This window comes from Tiliqua scincoides, chromosome 1, assembly GCF_035046505.1.
Source record: "Tiliqua scincoides isolate rTilSci1 chromosome 1, rTilSci1.hap2, whole genome shotgun sequence".
Lineage (NCBI taxonomy): Eukaryota > Metazoa > Chordata > Lepidosauria > Squamata > Scincidae > Tiliqua > Tiliqua scincoides.
This window is the reverse complement of record NC_089821.1, coordinates 226319613-226342736: the sequence shown is the minus strand read 5'-3', so window position 1 is coordinate 226342736 and position 23124 is coordinate 226319613. Positions and strand designations below refer to the sequence as shown.

Below are 23124 nucleotides of genomic sequence, written 5' to 3'. Positions count from 1 at the left end.
ATTTGATTTCAGTCGGCTAAATTCTGAAATCAGAAGGCTCAGTCTAAGGCAATTAGGCCAGCTAATTTGACAGCTAAATCCTTGGAGGAAAACGCTTGAATTTAGATGAGTAGTTAAAGGGCAAAACTCAACTCCCCAAACGGGTATTGCATCTTGACCTATATGGGTTGTATTAATGAAGCTACTGCAAGAACAATGGTAAATTGCAGCATCAACAGTTTAAGCAGCCACCAAAAAAATGAAGGATACAAGGAGGATTTAAGATTTAAAATGCACCTGATGAAGCTTCCTAGAGTGCATATTTGCAAAGGCATCTGCTGGTGTGGAAACACTTTAATCGTTTTGATAGCCTCTATTCGGAGGGCATATAATGAATGCAGCCGAGCGGTGAGACTCCCTCACCTCCTGCGGCTAGTTGCCATGCTAAGCAATGCGCTGCTTTCAGTCAGGTTCATTTATGAAGATACGCAGAAAGGAAATTAGACCACTTCAAAATGCTTTACTGTGCTGTCCAATCTTTGACATTAACAGTGCTGCATTACTCATTATAGTGATCAGATAATGTTGGACCAGAGTACACAGACTACACATGCTTAGTCTTTTGCCATTTATTTACCACATTTTTACCCTGTTCTTTCTCAAAGGAACTCCGGGCAGCATACAAAGCTCTCCCCTACCCCATGTTGCAAACGCTCATGGGGTGGGGGAGGCAGAAAACGTGACTAACCCAAGATGCCAGTTTGTAAACTGGAATGCGCGTTGCGTGAAGACCCAGCTTCTACACCCATGTGCATTGCCCAGTGAGTTGCATGGCTGAATGGAGGTTGGAACTCAGCTATTTCCACTCCTAGTCCAACCAGTATAACACACGCATGCATGCACAAACTCACAACTTAGGACATGGCAGCTATGCCCTATTCTGAAACAACTGCAGGTATCCTCATCAGATAACTACTCCATCAGCCTCTTATGTCAAAGACAGTCTCATTCCTCCTCTGCCTATAAGGATTCTGGGATGTCATCCTGGCTGTTCCAGCATTGTACTGCTTCTACTATTGCAGTTGTCTTATGTCTTATGCAGAGCACTGCAATTCTTCATTAAGGGTATGCTTGCTCTCTGGTGACAGCTTCTGTCCATTTCAACATTTATGTTGGGTTATATGTCCCCATCTCACTTCCAAGCCTGCTGTATCAGCTTGCTGTAAGGATATTTTTTTTCTTTTAAAATAATAAATCCCATCCTAGAATCATAATTTTCCAGGGTACTGAACAGCATATGTGAAAACGTTAAATAATTTCACTTAACTGGCAGGCATGTTTCTTATTGTAGCCACATCCCTTTTTCTGTTCCAGGATCCTGCTATTTTGCTCCTTGGTATAGGTGAGCTGATCTTTTGGTAGACTTTGGGGGATGGGGCTCAACAAATGGGATCAGTTGAGTTGCTCAGGCACTGGTTTGTAACATGGTCTTGTGGAATGAAATAACAGCAGGGCAATGAGCAGAGATTTATTGCTGCCATAGCTCAGGGTTATGTGGTCAGAGGAGGTAGTGAGGCAGAGCCTCCCCTATTCTGTTCTGCTCCAATCAAAACAGCCTCATGTATGGCCTCACATACCTCCAATGAAAACAGACTCACATATACAGAGAGACTAGAGCGTGGGGCAGCAAGAGGTGATTGCACACATGCTCCACCCAGTTTCTCCACCCACTGTACAATCACAGGGGAGGCTAAACTGTCACTACCACAAGCTCCAGACTGTCTGAGTTTCTCCAAGAGACTAGAGCTGCAGTAGGCTCCACTGCGATTATGCAGGCGCTGTGGCTTGAATGCCTTGTGGCATGACATCATCACGTCACTGAGCTCCACATGTTGTGCCTTCCCAGCCTTGGACCTCACTGCATGTCACTGCCATAACTAGCTTAGCACCCTACCCTGGCAACTGCTAAATAATGGTCTGCTGATTTCACTGTTCTTCAGAAAAGAAAAAAAAACTTCTCACTTTTTTTGCTTTCTGAAAATGACTGCACCAATTTCCAGATGAGGCCCAAAGGCCAGCTTGATGTGATACAAAGGGGATGTTAGCTGCCTGCTTCTTGCTGGTACCCATCTGGGAGGAAAGTAATGGGCACATTTCACATAATGGATTCAGGGAAGTAAGTCAAGGCCAACAAAAGTACACAGAGAGTCTCTGCTGACTATGAGATGGCTACGGGGTGGGAATGAAGAATTGGCCAGCCAATGGGATGCTGGAAGCTAAAGAGAGAAGTGGAAGGGAGTGCAGCTCTGGCTTTAGCTGCTCAGAGCTGTTCTTCAAAATGGGGATCACTAGACCTAGCTAACCTTTTAAGCTTAAAATCATGATATCTTATTGTCAGTGGTTGTTTAGTCGTTCTCAACTATATTTCTCTTTAAGAAGGTTTCCTTATTCAACCTTACTGAGCTTGCATGAGAAGTCACTGAGGAATCAATACTTGCCCTTAGCTATACAGCGTTTTAGACAACAGAGGATGAAAATGAGGATCAGGCAACATTCAGATTTCCCTGCCAACATGTATACGCGTGCCTTGGCATTGGTATAATAGCCCTCTCTGTCATTCTTTGAATCTCATTAGTAAGGAATTCTGGAGAGGGGAAGGATTTCTTTATTGGACAAATAAAGAAACGGTTGGACAAATTTGATATTTGTATTATGATTGTTGGATATTTGCTGCAGTTCTATTTACTAGCCTTCTAACAATAAAATTAACAGTATTTTGTTTGTTAGCTGTAATATATACCCCTGCAGTATATGTGTGTCTCATATATATGTGTGTCTCATATATATGAGTATATGTGTGTCTCATACCAAACCACCAGATTGCTGGTGGCCAACAGGGCTGGTGCATCCATGAGGCCAACTGAAGTGGCCTCAGTGGCCTTTCTGCCTGGGGGACGGTAGGGTGCCCCAGGGGGCAGTTCAGGCCTGGGAAGGGGGTAGGACAGCAGCAAAGGCTGTCGTCGTATCCTATCCCCCCCTCCTGCCCCTGAAAGCTCTACGCGCAGGGCTTCTGAGAGGAATTTTATCGGGGGTACAAAGTTTCTTTTGGGCCCCTTCCCAAAGGTGGGGAGGGCAAAACAGGGCGGAGGATAGTGACAGCTGGAATAGTCTTTGGAGTCCAGGTCTACTGAACTTCCCGATGCAGAGCCCAGGTCTATCTGCCCATGGGGTATCAGCAGCTTGATACAGTAATATGGAAAACCAAACACTCTCCTAAGTCTCTCTTTTAAAATCTTTTAAATATATGAAATCATTGCAAAAAAAAAAAAAATTAGCATCGTTGTATTTTGGCTCACACTCAAATGGAAAGCATCCAGTGCCATACCAAAAGGCTTCTGCAGCAGCTGTGATCCCGCAGCTGTATCCCTGAGCTTCTATACACTCCTTCTGGTAAACGGATCCACGTCAAGGAATTATTGTTGTAGGACAATTTCTTCCCAGATTTGACACTATGTTATGGAATGCCATGTATGCATTCTTTGGCCCAGTATATATGACTTGCCAGTAGCTGCAGCCACAAGCTTGTGGTAGTAGCATCCCATGCGGGCAATAAGTCTGAGTAGTTAGGAAAATACAATATTCCAGGAAATTTCTGAGCCCCCTCCATTGGCTCCTGGGTCCTCTTTTTGACCCTGGGCTCGGGTGCAAATTACCCCCTTTACCCCCCTCTCCTAGGCTCTGTCTACTCAGGCTACTCAAATCTGTATCAGTGATTGACCTGGTGCAGATCCAAGTAGCCTCACAGGAGCTGCCCAGTTATGACACAGTGTAAGAGAACCAATGTTCCCTTACCCTGAGACGACCTTTGGCTGTCTTGTGGCACCAGTAGCCACCAAAAGATCTTTTGATGCAGAGATGAAAATTCATCAGAAAAGGCAAGCCATCCTGAATTCCAGAGTCTAGGTGAGACCACAGATGGCCCTTTCCTGTGTTCCAACCAGCCAAGCTTCAGATAATTAACGGGATGCTGAAAAGGGCCTCCCTGACCTTAACTGGGTCAGAGTCCAATACTGATCCCTCGGGTCTTCCTAGTTGGAATCAGAATCTGAACTGCTGCTAGGGCAGGAGTTGTGACACCTCTTTTCAAACATAACGCTAACTGGGCTTTTACTGGACTTTTTGTAGAGAGGATTTTGTCTACAGATACATGACACTCATTTACCGTGGCACCTTTTACCCGGAAGGGAGCATGACTGGATGCTCCATTACATTTTCTAATACCATCGGGATGCCACCCTGATCAATATCAATCACAGTGACATTTTCAACCAGTAAGAGCTATGCTCTCACAGATCAAGTGCTCTTCCAGCTAAACTTTGGTGCAACTTTGGTGCAACCAAAGTCATCCTTTGTGTGTGAGTCAAATGGATGCAAGCTACATGAGTTTATCATGGCTATGCACTGAGTCCGACGCCCATTTAAATACCATTTAGTATTAATTGAGATCTGGGTTACTGGGTGTATAATGAGTGCTGAATGCATATCAAAGCTGTTGTCCAATGACACCATCATGCGCCCAGCCCCTTACTGCGGCTAACCATTCTACATAAAATCATCCAAGAGGTGGGTTGACAGGTGCCATCATGAACACATTAGAGATGTGGTGAAATGGTCCGATGACACCTTTGCAGCATCTTCGTTGCTCACTTGCCATTTATGAACACTCACCGTGATAAAAGGTCTTCCTGAATGCTGTGAATTGGCCATAAGACCGCAGTCCTTGAGACAGCTTGTTTCACACAAATTCCACTGACAGTTAACTGGCAGAAGGGCCCCAAAGGGCTGCAGTTTCAGTGATTTTGGGATACAGGTGATACTGGTGCTGCCTGTCACACAGCCTGATGGGTAAGGGCAGAGTTGCACTAACCTGTGCTCAGTTCCTGTTTCAGTGCCGCCAGTCCCGCTGCTGCAGCTGGAGAAGTGCTGCACCCGAAACAACAGTGTGACACTTGCCTGGAGGATGCCGCCTTTTAGTCACAACCCAGTCGAAGGTTACATCTTGGAACTTGATGATGGCGACGGTGGACAATTCCGAGTGAGACCTTTGTTCCTTCTTTTGTTGATTCCAAAGACTGGGGGGCCACCATTGAAAAATACATTTCAGCAGTGGCCACCAGTCCAGTGGATGGTGGGACTCCCAAGAGGTTTGGTCCTTTTGGTCTCATAGAGTGGGAAGAAACATAAAAAGTAAGGTGGCCTCCTCAAGTGTCCTGGACATCAGTTATGTTTGACATTCTGGGACAAATTCTTGAATATAGTGAGATTAGAATAGAACTGGAAATTTGTTGTATTCAAAAATTTGTTCACAAATGTCAGACGTAAGTAATGAGGAGGGCTGAATGACACATGGCCTCTCTGCTGCCTTGGGTGCACGGTCATGTGTCTAGGCACGCTGAGCGTAATTTTCTTTGTTAGCTCAACACATTTTATTGTGTTGCTGAAATGTCATGCAGAGACATACAGATAAATGCACTTTGAATAAACTGATTAGAATATATCATTCTATACAATTTTGAGGATTGATGTTACAGACACTGGTCTGGCTTTATGTCAGTTTGACCAATTTAACCAAATTGGGCTCTGCTCCGAAGGTGGCCCTGTGTTTGTCTGGTGAATCACGGCACTTGCCTGAGTCTCAGGGTTCACTTCCTGGCAGCATCGCACCAAGGCTTGGAAGAGACACTGCCTAGACGCGTCCTACCCTGTTCCATAACCAGGATCGGCCTTAGGGAGATTTGACCAATTTGGACTAATCAGAACCCACACCTGATGGGCCCTGCGCTGGGTTGCGAGCAGAGCACCCACAAATGCAGCCAGCACCTCGCTCTGTGGGTGAAGCTCTGGCGCAGAATCTTCCATGCTGAGGTGTAGTGAGAAGAGCTCAGCAAGTGGAGCATTGCCACTGGACAGCCCTCCAACCTGCTCTTGGGTCTGATTGATTTGAAATCAGAGAACACTTTAGTCTTTCTATTTAGCCCTTAATCTATGCATTTGGGAGCCTGCAGAATAAAATTCTCTCTAACTTCAGATAAAAACATTGAAGCTGCCCCTTTGGGGAAAAAAAATTGAAACACTGCCTTCTCAAAGCATCTTTCCTAAGCACACAGGCAGGCCACACTACACAATTCAACAACCTTTATTGGCATAGAGGCCACACTACATAATAATAATAATAATAATAATAATAATAATAATAATAATAATAATAATAATAATAACTTTATTTCTACCCCACCTTTCTCCCCGAAGGGACTCAAGGCGGCTTACAACATATTAAAAACAATTTAAAAACAAATAAAAACATATTAACACATACTAAAAACAGCAGTCAGAGTAAAAATAGGTAAAAAGAGCATAGAGCAGCAGCAAGTCATAAAAGAATCAGGCCTGTAAAAAAAATATTAAAAGATCTTAAAAAGATGTTAAAAGGCCAAGAACTCAGAAGGCCTGTTTAAACAGAAGGGTCTTCAGGCCTTGCCGAAAGGTCTCAAGAGAGGGAGCCATTCTTAAGTCAAGGGGAAGGGAGTTCCATAGCATTGGTGCCACTACTGAGAAGGCCCTATTTCTTGCAGCTGCCCCACGTACCTCCCTAGGCGGCGGCACTTGTAAAAAGGCCTTCTCTGATGACCTGAGAGGGCGAGCTGGATTGTACGGGAGCAGGCGATCTCTAAGATACCCTGGTCCAGAGCAGTATAGGGCTTTAAAGGTCAATACCAGCATCTTGAATTGGGCCCGGAAACGAATGGGCAGCCAGTGCAGCCGCTGGAGAAGCGGACTGACAGGGTTGAACCGCCTACCTCCAGTAACCACACGGGCCGCCGCATTCTGCACTAGTTGCAGTTTCCGAACCGTCTTCAAGGGCAGCCCCACATAGAGTGTGTTACAGTAATCTAATCTCGATGTCACCGAGGCATGGATCACCGTGGCCAGGTCTGCACGATCCAAGTACGGCCGCAGCTGGCGCACCAGCCGAAGCTGAGCGAAGGCCCCCCTTGCCACAGCCGCCACCTGGGAATCCAGGAGCAGCTGCGAGTCCAGGTGGACCCCCAAGCTGCAGACCTGCTCCTTCAGAGGGAGTGCAACCCCATTCAGCGCAAGCCGATAGTCCAGCACCTGCATCGAGGATTTCCGAACCAGGAGAGCCTCTGTCTTATCCGGATTTAATTTCAGCTTGTTAGCCCCCATCCAGATCCTCACTGCCTCCAGACAGCGCTCCAGGTCCTCAACCGCCACCCTGGAGTCTGGAGGAAAGGAGAGATAGAGCTGGGTGTCATCAGCATATTGATGGCACCCCACTCCAAACCCCCGGATGACCTCTCCCAGCGGTTTCATGTAGATGTTAAATAGCATGGGGGACAGAATTGAGCCCTGTGGCACCCCACATCTCAAGGGCCAGGGTGTCGAACAGGCATCCCCCAGCACCACCATCTGGGACCGACCCTCCAAGTAGGAGCGGAACCACCGCAAAACAGTGCCTCCAGCTCCCAACTCGGCCAATCGGCCCAGAAGGATACCATGGTCGATGGTATCGAAAGCCGCTGAGAGGTCCAGCAGGACCAACAGGGACGCACTCCCCCTGTCCAGTCCCCGGCGTAGGGACACACACCCCAATGGAAAAACTGCACCAGCACTGGAAAATTGGATAGGATTGGGTCCTCAGAGTCTACTCCTATGCATGTCTACTCAGAAGTAAGTCTCTTTATAGTCAATGGGGCTTACTCCCAGGAAAGTGAGCATAGGATTGTAGCCTTAAAGACTCAAGGTGGTTTACACAGGCAGGCTATACTAAACTCATCTTTACTTCAACTGAGTGTTTACAATAATTGTTCTACGAACACTCATGGAGTCCTTCACTTCCAGATGGAATCCTTCACGGTGTGGTCATTATATCTGGCATCTGGGTATGCCTTCCGAGCTTTCTTGGAAGGTGACTTTCTATGCTCCTCCACATTCCTGCGGCATCATTTGTGAGTCTTATCACCCTCTCACAGTCACAGGTCACAACAGCAGCTCCTCCTAGCTTTGTCCTCTCACGATAGTTTGCCAGCTTTTTTCCAATTTCCCATCCAAATTTTCAACCAGGACTGCTCCTGCTTAGCATTCTTCAGCTCAGCTACCAGACCACACCTCCTTAACTTTGTGTTCGAAGTGATTAAGTTCTACCACCTTGGTGAAAGCTTGGTCTTTCTGGCAAATCTATACAATGCATGCCTGCAGAGGGCAGCTAGAGCACCAGCACTTGGCCAGGTGACAAGGCTTCCACTTGTCCATGTGCAGGCAAGAGCCTTTTCCATGGCCCCACCCAAATGAGAAATTCCCACTGAAGGGAGGCTTGGCTTGACCCTTTTTTGATGGCCTTATTGCCACTGTGTAAATTCCATTCTGCAGAAGCAGTCCATTCTGCTTCTGCCAGGCATTTTCTTTGCTAACAATAATCATTACTGTCATTTCACTGGTTACATTTTTTGTAATTGGCTATATTTTTATTGTTATTTGATCTGACTTTGTTATTGTAATCATTGCAAACCAGTCTGTGTGGCAGTCCTTCCAGTGGAAATAATGCACTGAGCATTATTTTTCTCAACAGGGATGCTGGAGCCTGTAGTCCCAGTCCAGGCCTAGCATAAAAAGATGCTCTGTTGGGGTTGGGAGTACCCACCACACCTTTTTCTGCCACCTGTGGCCGAACACAAATTTCTGGGGAGACTTGGAAAGAGAAAAGGGGAGGTGGCTTGCAAGATAGAATTTGGAGTTCAGGTCTGGGCTGCACAGCAGGTACTTGCAGCCCCTACATTATGGAGTTGTGCAGTCCTGGAGGCTATGTCACATGCTTTTTCTCTGAAGATCAGCTCTGAGAGATATCCCTTATGAAGATCAGATGTGCTGTTCCAAGATGTGCTGTTACGAAGATCAGATGGTGCTGTCGCAACAAGCCTAAACCTTACCAGGAAGTGATCTGTCCATGACAACGGAGTGATCTTGATCTCCTCTACGTCCAGATCACTGCCCCCATGCCCAGCTGTAAACACCAGGTCCAGCACGTGTCCTGCAGTATGTGTTGGGGCCAAGATCTTCTGGGACAGGCCCATGGTTGTCATGGCGGCCGTGAAATCCTGAGCTGCACCTGACGCAGGTGCCTCGGCATGCACATTGAAGTCCCCCAGCACTAATAGGCAGGGGGCCTCCAATGCCACCCCCGAGATCACCCCAGTCAGCTCAGGCAGGGAGACTGTTGGGCAGCAGGGTGGGCGGTACACCAACAGAATCCCAATCCTGTCCGGTCCTCTCAACACAACATGCAGGCACTCGAACCCAGCAAACTGCTGGACAGGGCACCTGGTAAGGGAGATGGACTCACGATAGACCATTGCAACTCCCCCTCCCCGTCCCTGCAATCTTGGCTGCTGCAACACCTGGAAACCTGGAGGACAGAGTTCAGAGAGACTAACTCCTCCTGCCATGTCCAACCAGGTCTCCGTAATACATACCAGGTCGGCTTTCTCATCCAGGATTAAATCCCGGATGATGCATGTGCTCCTTGAGTTCACTTTGCTGTATCTTATTGCGATAATTTGCCGGTAACACAAAATACAGTTGTTCCCGTTTGAAGGTTTTCTTATGAGACCACACCAGAATTTGTATGCACTGTTCAACAAGTATTTGGTGAACTCTATTCCTGCCTTTTTTATTGTTTAGGAAGTGTATGTTGGCAAGGAGACGCTATGCACTATTGATGGCCTTCATTTCAACAGTACCTACAATGCAAGAGTCAAAGCCTTTAATTCATCAGGAGTGGGCCCTTATAGCAAGACTGTGGTTTTACAGACTTCTGATGGTGTGTAACTTCCTTCTTGAGTTTTCTCTGTATCTGGCATCTGCCAAAACCTTCCAGATTCAACTGGATTTTGGAATCAAGCTGCAAAATCAGTACAGACCAACCATTAAACCTTGCTGTTTTTGCACACTGTATATTTATGCATGCCGCTGGAACTTGGAATGAGTGCAAAGCCTAGCATGGCCTGAGAATGTTGTAGAATTTGTCAGACTTGTTAAAGAATTCTGGGGGGGGGGGGTATCAATTAGATTGGAAGAGAATCCCAACTGTACCACTAAAATCTTGATTAAATGAAATTGGAGTGACATCTTCCTTCTCACTAATCAATCATCACCCATAAGTGCCAGTCAGATCTTTCAATTTTTGGTTCCCTAGAACCTGAGTAATATGTATGTAACTCCTGGTCATTGAGATCAGTGGCATTCAGATGTGATTACATTTGGTGGGATCATGTTCTGTCTTCTTCGCTTTGTCAATACAATGTTACTGTTTCTAGATGGAACGTCATGAACTAGGCTTTATTGCATCCTTCTAACCTGCAAACTCTTCCTTTCTCTGTAGTGGCCTGGTTTACATTTGATCCCTCTTCAGCCCATAGGGACATAGTTTTGTCAAATGACAACCAGACAGCGACCTGCAGTAGCTATGATGACCGTGTCGTTCTGGGCACTGCGGCTTTCTCAAAGGGAGTGCACTATTGGGAATTGCACGTAGACCGTTACGATAACCACCCAGACCCAGCCTTTGGAATTGCTCGAATTAATGTGGTCAAGGACATGATGCTCGGGAAGGATGACAAGGCATGGGCTATGTATGTCGACAACAATCGCAGTTGGTTCATGCACTGCAATTCTCACACCAACCGGTAAGCATTCCAGCAGCTTCTCTCAAGCTTAAGTGAGCTGTGGTTCTTAATAAAGATGACAAATGTGTGAGAAGTGCCTTCAGAAAATACATGTCAAGAACACTTCCCATAATTCTAGTTGTTGCCAGCCTTTCCCCTAAAATGTGTTGATGCGACTGATGTATGCAGCGTGTTTTGGGTTACATCTGCCAGGCTTGTGGTTATAAAGAAAGGAAAAATTGTATCAAAGGAACTACATAATTGGGTAGGAGAGTGAAAGAAAGTCTGACTGTCTAGCTGAGTAGTGAGAGAGAAGGTCCCCATGGTTCCTCCAACTAGCCAACTTGCTGTATCGCCCTCCTTTAGGTGCAGGATGCTTGTGCAGGGTTCTTGAACCTTCCTCCTCTTCTCCCTGATTGAAGGCTTAGTGTTATGTAACTCAGTAGACATTGGTTGCACTGTCCATGATTATTTTTGATTAATCTAAGGGTTAAACTTGAAATAACAGTGGCAAGCTGAACTAAGTACTATGTAGCTGTGCCAATGAAAGCTTTGATTCCGATTTCAACCAGCCTGAAACCTGATGCCTGCCCCCAACTCCAGTCCAAAGCTTCTGTCGGTGGAGCATTTAGAACAAACAAGAACACCTTCCCCCCCCCTTTCAGACCCTGCCTTTTAGAAAAAGGGGTCTGTGGGAGTAAATATTAAACTGTCATATTAAGAACATAAGAACATAAGAACATAAGAACAGCCCCACTGGATCAGGCCATAGGCCCATCTAGTCCAGCTTCCTGTATCTCACAGCGGCCCACCAAATGCCCCAGGGAGCACACCAGATAACAAGAGACCTCATCCTGGTGCTCTCCCCTACATCTGGCATTCTGACTTAACCCATTCCTAAAATCAGGAGGTTGCGCATACACATCATGGCTTGTACCCCATAATGGATTTTCCCTCCAGAAACTCGTCCAATCCCCTTTTAAAGGCGTCTAGGCTAGACGCCAGCACCACATCCTGTGGCAAGGAGTTCCACAGACCGACCACGCGCTGAGTAAAGAAATATTTTCTTTTGTCTGTCCTAACCCGCCCAACACTCAATTTTAGTGGATGTCCCCTGGTTCTGGTATTATGTGAGAGTGTAAAGAGCATCTCCCTATCCACTCTGTCCATCCCCTGCATAATTTTGTATGTCTCAATCATGTCCCCCCTCAAGCGTCTCTTTTCTAGGCTGAAGAGGCCCAAACGCCTTAGCCTTTCCTCATAAGGAAGGTGCCCCAGCCCCGTAATCATCTTAGTCGCTCTCTTTTGCACCTTTTCCATTTCCACTATGTCTTTTTTGAGATGCGGCGACCAGAACTGGACACAATACTCCAGGTGTGGCCTTACCATCGATTTGTACAACGGCATTATAATACTAACCGTTTTGTTCTCAATACCCTTCCTAATGATCCCAAGCATAGAATTGGCCTTCTTCACTGCCGCCGCACATTGGGTCGACACTTTCATCGACCTGTCCACCACCACCCCAAGATCTCTCTCCTGATCTGTCACAGACAGCTCAGAACCCATCAGCCTATATCTAAAGTTTTGATTTTTTGCCCCAATGTGCATGACTTTACACTTACTGACATTGAAGCGCATCTGCCATTTTGCTGCCCATTCTGCCAGTCTGGAGAGATCCTTCTGGAGCTCCTCACAATCACTTCTGGTCTTTACCACTCGGAAAAGTTTGGTGTCATCTGCAAACTTAGCCACTTCACTGCTCAACCCTGTCTCCAGGTCATTTATGAAGAGGTTGAAAAGCACCGGTCCCAGGACAGATCCTTGGGGCACACCGCTTTTCACCTCTCTCCATTGTGAAAATTGCCCATTGACACCCACTCTCTGCTTCCTGGCCTCCAACCAGTTCTCAATCCAGGAGAGGACCTGTCCTCTAATTCCCTGACTGTGGAGTTTTTTCAGTAGCCTTTGGTGAGGGACCGTGTCAAACGCCTTCTGAAAGTCCAGATATATAATGTCCATGGGTTCTCCCGCATCCACATGCCTGTTGACCTTTTCAAAGAATTCTATAAGGTTTGTGAGGCAAGACTTACCCTTACAGAAGCCATGCTGACTCTCCCTCAGCAAGGCCTGTTCGTCTATGTGTTTTGAGATCCTATCTTTGATGAGGCATTCCACCATCTTACCCGGTATAGATGTTAGGCTGACCGGCCTATAGTTTCCCGGGTCCCCCCTCTTTCCCTTTTTAAAAATAGGCGTGACATTTGCTATCCTCCAATCTTCTGGTACCGTGGCCGTTTTGAGGGACAAGTTGCATACCTTAGTCAAGAGATCTGCAACTTCGTTCTTCAATTCCTTAATAACCCTTGGGTGGATGCCATCAGGGCCCGGTGACTTATTGATCTTTAATTTATCAATGAGGTCTGAAACATCTTCTCTTTTAACCTCTATCTGACTTAACTCCTCGGTTAGGAGGGGCCGTTCGGGCAGCGGTATCTGCCCGAGGTCTTCTGCCGTGAAGACAGATGCAAAGAACTCATTTAATTTCTCTGCCATCTCTAAGTCTCCTTTTATCTCCCCTTTCCCTCCCTCACCATCCAGAGGGCCAACCGCTTCTCTGGCGGGTTTCCTGCTTCTAACATATTTGAAGAAGCTTTTATTATTCCCCTTAATGTTGCCGGCCATGCGTTCCTCATAGTCTCGCTTGGCCTCCCCTATCACCTTCTTACATTTCTTTTGCCACAGTTTATGTTCCTTTTTATTCTCTTCATTAGGGCAAGACTTCCATTTGCGGAAGGAAGCTTCCTTGCCCTTCACAGCCTCTCTAACTTGGCTGGTTAGCCATGCGGGCACTCTCCTGGATTTAGTGGAACCCTGCTTTCTTTGCGGTATACACCTCTGCTGGGCCTCTATTACTGTTGTTTTAAGCAGCCTCCATGCACTCTGGAGAGACTGGACTCTTTTTACCCTCCCTTTCAACCTCCTTCTAACCAGCCTCCTCATTTGAGGGAAGTCCGCCCGTCGGAAGTCAAGGGTTTTTGTTAGAGATTTGCCTGGTATTCTTCCCCCAACGTGCACGTCAAAACGGATCGCAGCATGATCACTGATCACATATTGCAGAAGACCCTCTTTCCGATTGCTCTCCACAAATCTGCACTAGTTTGTTGCTAATGATAAAATAGGAGCACAGGCAGCAAAAGACTTTCAGAGAGAAAAATACTTTACTTACAGTTCACAAGCATGCACATTTTTTGTTGGCTGTACAGGTCCTAGACTTTGGAACAGGGAATCCTAGTGTTATTCCTTTTGCTTGGGGATGTGAGACCTCATGGCATGGTGGACTCCACTTCTTAGTTAGAGTTCATGGAGAGAGGACTTGCATGCTGGAAGATCAGGAGGGATGGAAGAAGGGGCGAGAGAGAGGAAATGTAGGTCTGCATTGTGGCTGCATCTGTGTTGGAAAATTGGTTAGGATTGGGGTGTAAGATAAGTAGACTCTGAGTCCTCTGTCTCCTGGATGACTGGATGTCATTGCCCTCTAGTGTCCTGCAGATGGCATTGTACCCACTTTCCTGCACTACCACCCACCCTCAGGGCCAAATAGCTTGACTTAGATCAGTTCCAACCTTTCCTCCCTCCATCAGAACATGGAGACTGGTCTATTATAGGTGACCCATTGTTTCCAGATTGGAAAGAAATCTGAAAAGGATTTCACTAAATCTAAACTCTGGAGTTGCATCTGCTTTCCCTCTAAATTTGCAGTGATACATAAAACTTGGTCTCTTATTTCTTTACATCTATGATCCAGTGGATTAGATCAGCAACTCCCTATGTCTGCTGACCACATCTGAAGAACGGGTAGATTCATTACTACTACTACATCATTGCATCTGTACTATCAGTGGTTAGGCAGACTCACAAATTATAGATAGAAAAGCAGTACAGGGAAAAAAAAAATCTTTACTAGTTTGCTTTTTATTTATTTAATTTAAAAACATATTTTTCACATGTCTGAACAAACACTTAGGACAGCTTACAAAGATACTAAAGCAATATAAAGCAAATATACAACCAAAATAGCAAAATACACAACCAAAAAGCAAATACACAATCAAAATAAAAAGAGAACAGTTTGTGCAATAAGAAAATAACCCAACAGGGAAAAGACAACCAAAATGTAAAACATTATACAAAAACTTTGAAGGCTGGACAAAAGTCAGGCCTTCAGGCAAAAAAAATGTGTCTGCCACTTCCAGAGGCAAGGAGTTCCATACAGTGCCATAGCTAATGATAATGTGGCCTGGTGCTGAGCTAAAAATGATGCCCTGGAAGTAACGTCATGCCCAGGCTTTTAAAAAAATGAAAAAGGGGGCAATTCTACCTCCTCCCCACAACAGCTCACCACCCACTTGCTCTGCCGCCTCCCCCCCAGGCTCCCCCATATTCATACCTTATTGGCTCTCAGAACAATCAGTCTCACAGCCCAATCCTATCCAATTTTCCAAGGCCGGTGCTGCTGTGCCAAAGGGGTATGCACTGCTTCCTGTGTTGGGGGTGCAGTCACAGAGGCCTCCTTAAGATTTGGGAATATTTGTTCCCTTACCACAGGACTGCATTGCGATTGCACCGGTGCTGGAAAGTTGGATAGGATTGGGCTGTCATTGGTCAGTTCTGAGTTAAGAAAATCCAGTTTTTGTTACATAATGCAGTTGTGTTTTTATTTTTTGGCTATTTGGCTATAACTTTTGATAGAATAGAGATATTTTGACACAGTTTGTTTCATTGCATTCTGCATTAAATTTTGCATCGGATGATACAGGTCCAGCCTTGTTATACATGGATTTTTTATACACAGATTTGACTCAACATGAATGTCCCCTGCAAATGAGAAGGAATTTGCTGATCCCTGGTGAACGGGAAAAATGCACTCCTTTAAAATCACAGTTTAAAAAACTGCTTTTTACTGTTGCAGACAGACAGTCATACAAGTGATTACAGATACAACCTAAGTATCCACAGATTTTTCTATCTCAAAGCTGATGTGAAGGGCACTTTAAATTAAAGGAAAACAGTCACTCCTGCCTTCCCCCTGACCATGTGAAAGAAGGCTAAATGGCAGCGATTATCACCTCCTCCATTCTTTCCCCCTTGCTGGGGCTCCTGGTGAAGGGAGGGATTGCTGCCTCCTAGTGAAGCCTAAGCACCTGGAGAAAGACTGATTGCCTCTGTGTGCATTACAAAGGTCAGCAAGTCTGTTTTTAAATCACCAGAACAAAGAGACCTGTGTTTTTTAAATTGATTTGCTATAGTGCATTTTTTGCCATTCACATGAGTTCTGGGAACGGAACCCTTGCAAATAATGAAACTCAACCTGTATATAACATGATGGTATTGTTCAAAAATACCAAGGATTTTACCATTTTGGCCACTTCTGTCAAGCTCAGTCTGTTGCCCTCCTAAAGGTTTTTACTCAGTGCAATTGCTGCCCCCGGCACCCCCTTAGGTACGCCACTGGTTCCATAGCTTGGGGGATCATCACTGGGAAGGCCTGTTCACATAACGCTGCTTACCAAATTTCCTTTTCATTATTGCATTCCATACTGGGTTGCAAAAACAGATAGATGCCTGCTCAAGTGCTAGGCTTAATAAGAGTGTTTTTTTATTTCCTTTTGTCTGTCTCTCAGCAGAGAGTAATAGTTCCCTAAAAGCAATATAAATTGAAAGCACTAATCTCTGCCCCTTTAAAAACTAGATTAGATTTGGACAGAAATCATGTTAATCTGTACTAAATTTAGAACACTTTGAAATAGCCTCTGCTGTTTTCAGGCCAAGGATGTTTTTTGTTTTTGTTTAAACAAAATGGTAGCATGCAGTTGATGCCCTAGAAACCTTTTTATGGATGTGTATTCTCAGCTCCAAAGAATTGGTTTTAGGCACATTGTATACATATATATATGTATGTATGTATGTATGTATGTATATTCATTGCATTCATTGCATTGTGTGTGTGTGTGTGTGTGTGTGCAATGTGTGTGCAATGAATGCAATGAATATACATACATACATACATACACACACACATACATATATGAATGAATATATGAATGAATATGAATATATGAATGAATATATATATTCATTCCATTTCTGCTGCTATATATAAGTCTATCCAAGGGCCATGTGCCACAGGTACAACTTCATATGCACATAGTAGGAGATCAAGTTGCATTCTGTTTTGTCAAGTGAATGCTAACCCCCTATTAGATCTAATTGCACCTTTCAGCACATGTGTAACTAGTCCCTAATATTATTCTGATTCATGCAGGCAACTAATAATCATTTCTCCTACTTGAATACAGATAAAACATTTTAATAATTATCACTGGCTGTGAAGCTAACAGGTGATATATTTGCTTAAAATATTTTTGGTAGATCAAAGCTTTCATAAGTTAGAAAGTTCCATTTATTGTAGGGGACCCAGAAAGTTTTGCTTTTTCCTTTTGCTACAGTGCTCTTTACAGTGAAGCTTAAAACGTTGCCTTGCGTGTCAGGTTATTAAAATTCTGTTGCAAAACTCCAGTGACATTAACAAAGCTTAAGTGCCTATGGTCAGTGCACACATTCAGTGGATTTCTGGCTCAGTGGTTTTATATACCATATTGCTGGGCTACCCTAACTCCCCTGAGGAAATCTGCATCGATGCCAAATTAGTCTTGCATATAGTAGTCAGTTGAATCCGTAATCATAGTTGGAGCCTGTCATTGAAATAGAGGCTCCTGTCACCTAACCAATGCAGGATTATTAATAAAAAATACTGAGTTAATTTTCCTTTAAACATCACTTTTTCGTTAGGTTAGCTGCAATCACGCATCTTTTTTGTTTGCCTTAAATCAAAATATATTTACAAAAAACACACTGCATCAAGTTATATAACTGGAGGTGCTTGAAAATGGTGTTCTATACCTTAATCAGCCCATTGTGTTCAGTCAGACTTGGGCTGTAATCCTAGTATATACACCAGAAACAAATACCTCTGTATGTAACATATAATTAGGGTGATTGTATTTTTCATGGAGGCAAGACTTTGACCCTTTTAAGAATTCTTTAAAAGTATCTAAATAAAAACTTAAAAAAATTCTTTAAAAGAGCTTCCACTGATGTGGCTGTGGTGGCTAAAAGAGAACTGTTGTTTAAAAGAGAACTGAGGGGTGGTGCAATTTGCAGGACCTCCTGCTGCCACCTGAGGTCTGCCACTGCTGCCTCTGCACAATAGTTTTTTTTAAAACCCTTACTGTGGTCCTTGCATGATTTCCTCAATTGCAGAGGGACTTCTGGATTTGAGTTAAAGGGACCATGCAAATGAAGGAACTTCTTCTTTTGTTCGGTCCCTGTAAATCAAACTGGAAGTCCTGCACTTCTGTGTTTCAAGCAACCACCCCACAAGCAAGGTAAGGAGGTGGAAGATCGGATTTCCTCTTGCTTAATGAAGCTTGAATCCATGGCAGACTGGATGCATGGATCCAGCAAGGGGATTGTGGCAGCACCAGATTTGGGGTGGAGGGCACCACAGATCTGCCACACCCATGTCCCCTTGCAATCCATGGATGCAACTCTCATCATCACTCATCTAAAGGATGGGCTGCCCCTGCTGTTGAATGTGCCAGCCTGAGGGCTTTTAAAGAGATAAAGTCTGTCTCTTTTGAAATAAGGTGACTCTTCAATTGACCCTTTTCAATGTCTGTCACTTTGAGGTGGACTTCTTAACCCTTTCCCTGCTAGCCTTTTTCCTTTTTGATCCTCTCCCAAGGTGCTTTTATTCCTTTGGTATTCTAGACCAGTGTTTGCTTGGACAACCAGTGTCTCGAACACTGGTGGGGGTAAAAACTCACTGGCAAACGTTTCCAGGAAAACAGGCAGGTAGAGGAAGGGAATAGCACTTCTTTCTATCCAACATCTGTTCCCATGTAGAGGAGCTTTGTCACTCTAAGTTGATGTTTTTAAAAATAAATCATGGAGATGATGGAATTTGCTGTTGCAGTCACTAGAGGTGTTTGAAAACAGTTATGTATTTTAATCATAAGTAAGCCCATTGTGTTCATTAAGACTTAGGACACAATCCTAGAAAGGACTTCAGCAAGTCCCTTGCGCCAGCCCAGGAGGGTCACATACGTACCATAAGGTACACTTGGGCCTCGTCAGGAGGAGGCCGCCTCGGTGCACAGAGATGCGCTGACACATGGAGGCTAAATCCAGCCTCCGTGGCAACTTCCCCTTGGAGTCTTGCGTCGGCCTGGCTGGGCTGACGCAAGGACAAAAGGTAGGTGGGGAGGAAGTGGGAGAGACTTGTTCCTGGGTGGGGGGAGGGCGGGTGGCGGGTGGCCCCAGGGGCAGCTCAGGATAGGATTGCAACCTTAGACTGTAAACCTATCTTACTCACCAGAAACAAACACCTCTACAATAGCTCATCATTTTATTTTTTACCTATGTTATGCAAAACTATGTCGCAAATGTTCATAGTTCAAATCAGAAAATCCATCGCATTGAAATTTGAGGTTTGCCATGACATTTGACTTTGGGTATGAAATCTAAGCACCGTCAGACTAACTAAGGCTGAAATCCTATATGGACTTACCTATATGGACTTACAATCCACCAGTGGCATAGCTAAGGGGGTGCAGGGGGTAGCAGTTGTCAAGCTTTAGGGGGGCAACAAGCTGAGCTTGACACTAGTGACCAGAATTGTGAAAATCTTGGTATGTATGAATAATAGGATCATGTTATATATCATTGGAAAGGTAATTTAATGCAGAGTGCAATGAAATAAACAGCACTAGAATATCTGTTTTCTATCAAAAGTTATAGCCAATTAACCAGAAAATGAAAACTGCCTTGTGGAACAAAAAATGGATTTGTTTAACTCCAAACTGACCTATGAAACTGTTTGTTCTGAGTGCCAATGAGATGTTATTATGATACAGCATGGAACCAATAACATTTTATTTATTTACTTAATTAAATTTGATTTTGTCATGCGGAGGGGGGGGCTACAAAATGTTCTTTGACTCCAGGTCATAGATAGATGCCTTATCTATGCCACTGACTGGGGAGAGACAGCAGAGGAAGCAGGTGGTGAGCTGCAAGGGGGAGGAGGTGGGTTCCTCCCAATTTTCACTTTTTAAAAAGCTTGGGTCTGATGTCACTTCCGGTTGTGACATCACTTCTGGGGCAACATTTTGAGCTTGGCACCGGGCTACAGGATCATTAGCTACGCCACTGCAACCCACCAATGCAACCGTCAGAACTCACTGGGTGAACTCCCTGGGACATACATCTGAGTAGACATGAATAGGATTGGGCTGTTTAAAACCCACATGTTATGTGGGTCCCGATTCTATGCTGAAATGCAATTGTGAAACATGATTTCGAATTTAAGAAATTTGCTCCACTCTCAGCATGAACCAATATTTGTTTCAACTCCACAGAGTAATTATGATAATAATGTTGCTGGCTGGCTCTTCAGTTCTTGTGGTTTCATCAGACATTCCTGCACTGAGAGGTGTGGTGACAACTTGATGAAACTCACATGGCCATTATTGGTCTCTGATTCTTAGGACAGAAGGAGGTGTCTCTAAAGGTGCAACTGTCGGTGTTCTTCTAGACCTCAACAAGCACACCCTAACATTTTACATTAATGGGCAGCAGCAGGGACCCCCAGCCTTTGAAAATGTGGAGGGTGTCTTCATGCCTGCATTAAGCCTCAACCGAAATGTCCAGGTAAAATTATTTTCTCATGGATCTTCTTGTAATCCAAAAGACAAGCTCTATTTCCTGGTCGAAAGTGACTTGCAGCCAAAGCATAGTGGCCATATAGTAAAAAATCCTTGTATATTTGAATAGCCTGGTGAATCTCTATGCAGAATATCAGGTATGCTAGAACACTGTTTCTGTTGATGGGTACGTTGGCACAAACCAGTGTACCTGGAAGATGTGCTGTGATTTTTTTCCCCAGATGAAGTTTTTTTAATAAGAGAAATCTTACCGTCTGATAAAAGTGGAAACTAAAGCTTAGTCAGCCTCCTTTTATAACCCAAGAAAAATCTCACATACCCCCCACAGCTCATTTTACTGCAGATGGGGGGGGGAGAGATTGCAGAGCTTCAGACAGAAGCATGGAGTAGGGCAGGGGTGTCCAAAGTTTTTGTCAGGAGGGCCACATCATCTCTCTGACACTGTGTCGGGGGCCAGGGGAAAAAAGAATTAATTTACATTTTAAATTTGAATAAATTTACATAAGTTTACATACATGAATATATTAAAGATAAACTTATATGAATGAATGAAGGTCTTGCAATAGCTCAAGGCCTATAAAAGGCCTTGTACAAAGCAAGGCTGGCCTTTCCTTTTGCTACCTCTGCTGCATCACAGACGTGAAACTGCAAGCAGTGGCAGGAGCCCTCATCCCACAGCTCACGAAAGAGGTCAAACAGTTGCCCTCAAGCTAAGAGCAGCTGTGTTGGGCCAGTGGGGGCTCCAACAAATCTCCAGAGGGTCAGAGGCTCATTGGAGACTGGGGACTCTCTGAGAGCCACATTGAGAGTCCTCAAGGGCCGCAAGTGGCCCCAGGGCCAGGGTTTGGGCACCCCTGGAGTAGAGGATATAAACAGTGCTGGCTATTCTCCCCATGCCTCCTGAATCTCATCCACAATTTTGCTGCCCTTGTGGGTGCACCTGCGCCTTGGCAAGTGCACCCAGACATGGGTGTGAGTGGGGGGGGGCAGGCAAATGAGTGCTGAAGGGAGGAGGCAGGGGGAAGATAGGCAAGTAGGCAGGGAGTGAGTAATCATTCCCAGTGGAAACGGAGGGGAAAGAGAGGTACTCCTGTCTCCTTCCCTTTGCTTACCTGAGCTCAGCATGCAGCTCACAGGAGCCATACACACTGAGTTCCCAGCATGCACCTCTCCTATTCATTGGAAGCAGAAGTCACGCAGAGGAGGGAGGCTGCACCTTGTGCTTCTGGGAAGGGACAGGCTGGTGGACCTCTCCCTGCCCATTGGTATTTCGTAGCTCTGGGTAGTTGGAGAGAAGTGACTCAGAGATGTGACAGTTTTCTTTCTAGGTGCTGGAGGGAGAAGGGGGCTTCTGCTGCTGCAGTCCTTTTCCACCTTGCTATCAGCAAGCTGGAAGAGGATCAGAGTGCCCACTGGAGCAGCAGGCTGGAGAGGGCAGCAGACCAACTGAGTGGGGGCTTGTCAGTTCACCACCCCTCTACCTTTGCTGCTCCACAGAACTGTTTCAGGCTGCTTCTTAGTAAGCACCCTCCTTGGGTGTAAAGGAGGGCTTTCTATATGGTCAAATGAGGCTGAGAAGCTTTTCCAGGTACAGGTATGTCCCTTTAAAACTTGCCTGGGAACATCACGGCACCAAGGTTGGGAAGCTATATTCAACAGCCTAGAAAAGATCCCCTTTCTGTATCAGTTTCAAGTATAAAGTTCTGTTTTGTTGAAAGGCCAACTTGGATGAGAAAACTGAAAAGTGGTGATCATTCCGTTTTAGCCTTACTCCAAATCAATACGATCTCGGGTGTTTTTGGAAAGGCAAGAAAATAAAATCCCACACACAGTGGTGGACCCTGGTCAGGGAGGCGAAACCCTGGGATGCCACACCTGTGGGGGTGGTGAAGCTGCACCTGCTATACCACCACTGCTACCTCCACCCACCAACCCTCCGGAGTCCTTCTGAAGGTCCCCATACTCCATCCAGTGTGCTCTGAAAGTCTTCTGAGGCCTCTGGAGGGCTATTCAACAGTACTTCCAATTTCCAAAAAAGTGGAAGTACTGTTTAATGACCCTCTGGAAACCTCAGAAGGCTTTTGGAGGGCCCGTGATTGTAAGGTTCTGTAATGGCGGTAAGTCCTGTGCCCCTGGGGGTCAGGTCTGCAACTGATCATACTGAGTATTCCCTGTGCAAAATTAGTTGTGTTCTGCACTGATGAAAAAATATTTCATGTTAAGAGGTGCCTAGTGCTATAAAACCAATGCTGGCCCTAGAGTTGCCTCATCAGTATTTTTAATTTCTAGTTCTAAATTTCTTTTTCCTCTTCCCCTTCCTTCTAGGTGACTCTGCACACAGGACTGGAGATACCGCACACTGTAAGACCACCAAAGCTGCCGAGCAATTAAATTCCTGCTCCCGAAATCTAAGCTGGATTTTATAAGTTTTCAAATTAGAATTTTTTTTGGCATACATTCATTTTTTAAAAGCATTCTAAGTTCAGATCAAAATGGAATTTATTGGTTGTAGCTGACCTGATGATTATTTTTAAGTCTACATGCCTTTTGAATGTTTCTGTGATTTCCAAGTTCTTACATATCACCGGATTTGCTGTGCATTTTGGCTAGGTCCTTGT

At 45.0% G+C, this 23124-nt stretch overlaps 1 protein-coding gene across 1 annotated transcript in view; it reads left to right on the top strand.

Annotated features, from left to right (window-relative positions):
• Positions 1–22897, top strand: part of TRIM67 (tripartite motif containing 67) — a 55503-nt gene extending 32606 nt beyond the window's left edge. The window contains exons 6-10 of the mRNA XM_066611403.1: positions 4917–5074; positions 9736–9874; positions 10436–10739; positions 20330–20492; positions 22832–22897. Of these exons, the coding sequence (XP_066467500.1) occupies positions 4917–5074; positions 9736–9874; positions 10436–10739; positions 20330–20492; positions 22832–22897 (830 nt within the window). The remainder of the gene's footprint in view (positions 1–4916; positions 5075–9735; positions 9875–10435; positions 10740–20329; positions 20493–22831) is intronic.
• The last annotated feature ends 227 nt before the right edge of the window (positions 22898–23124 follow it).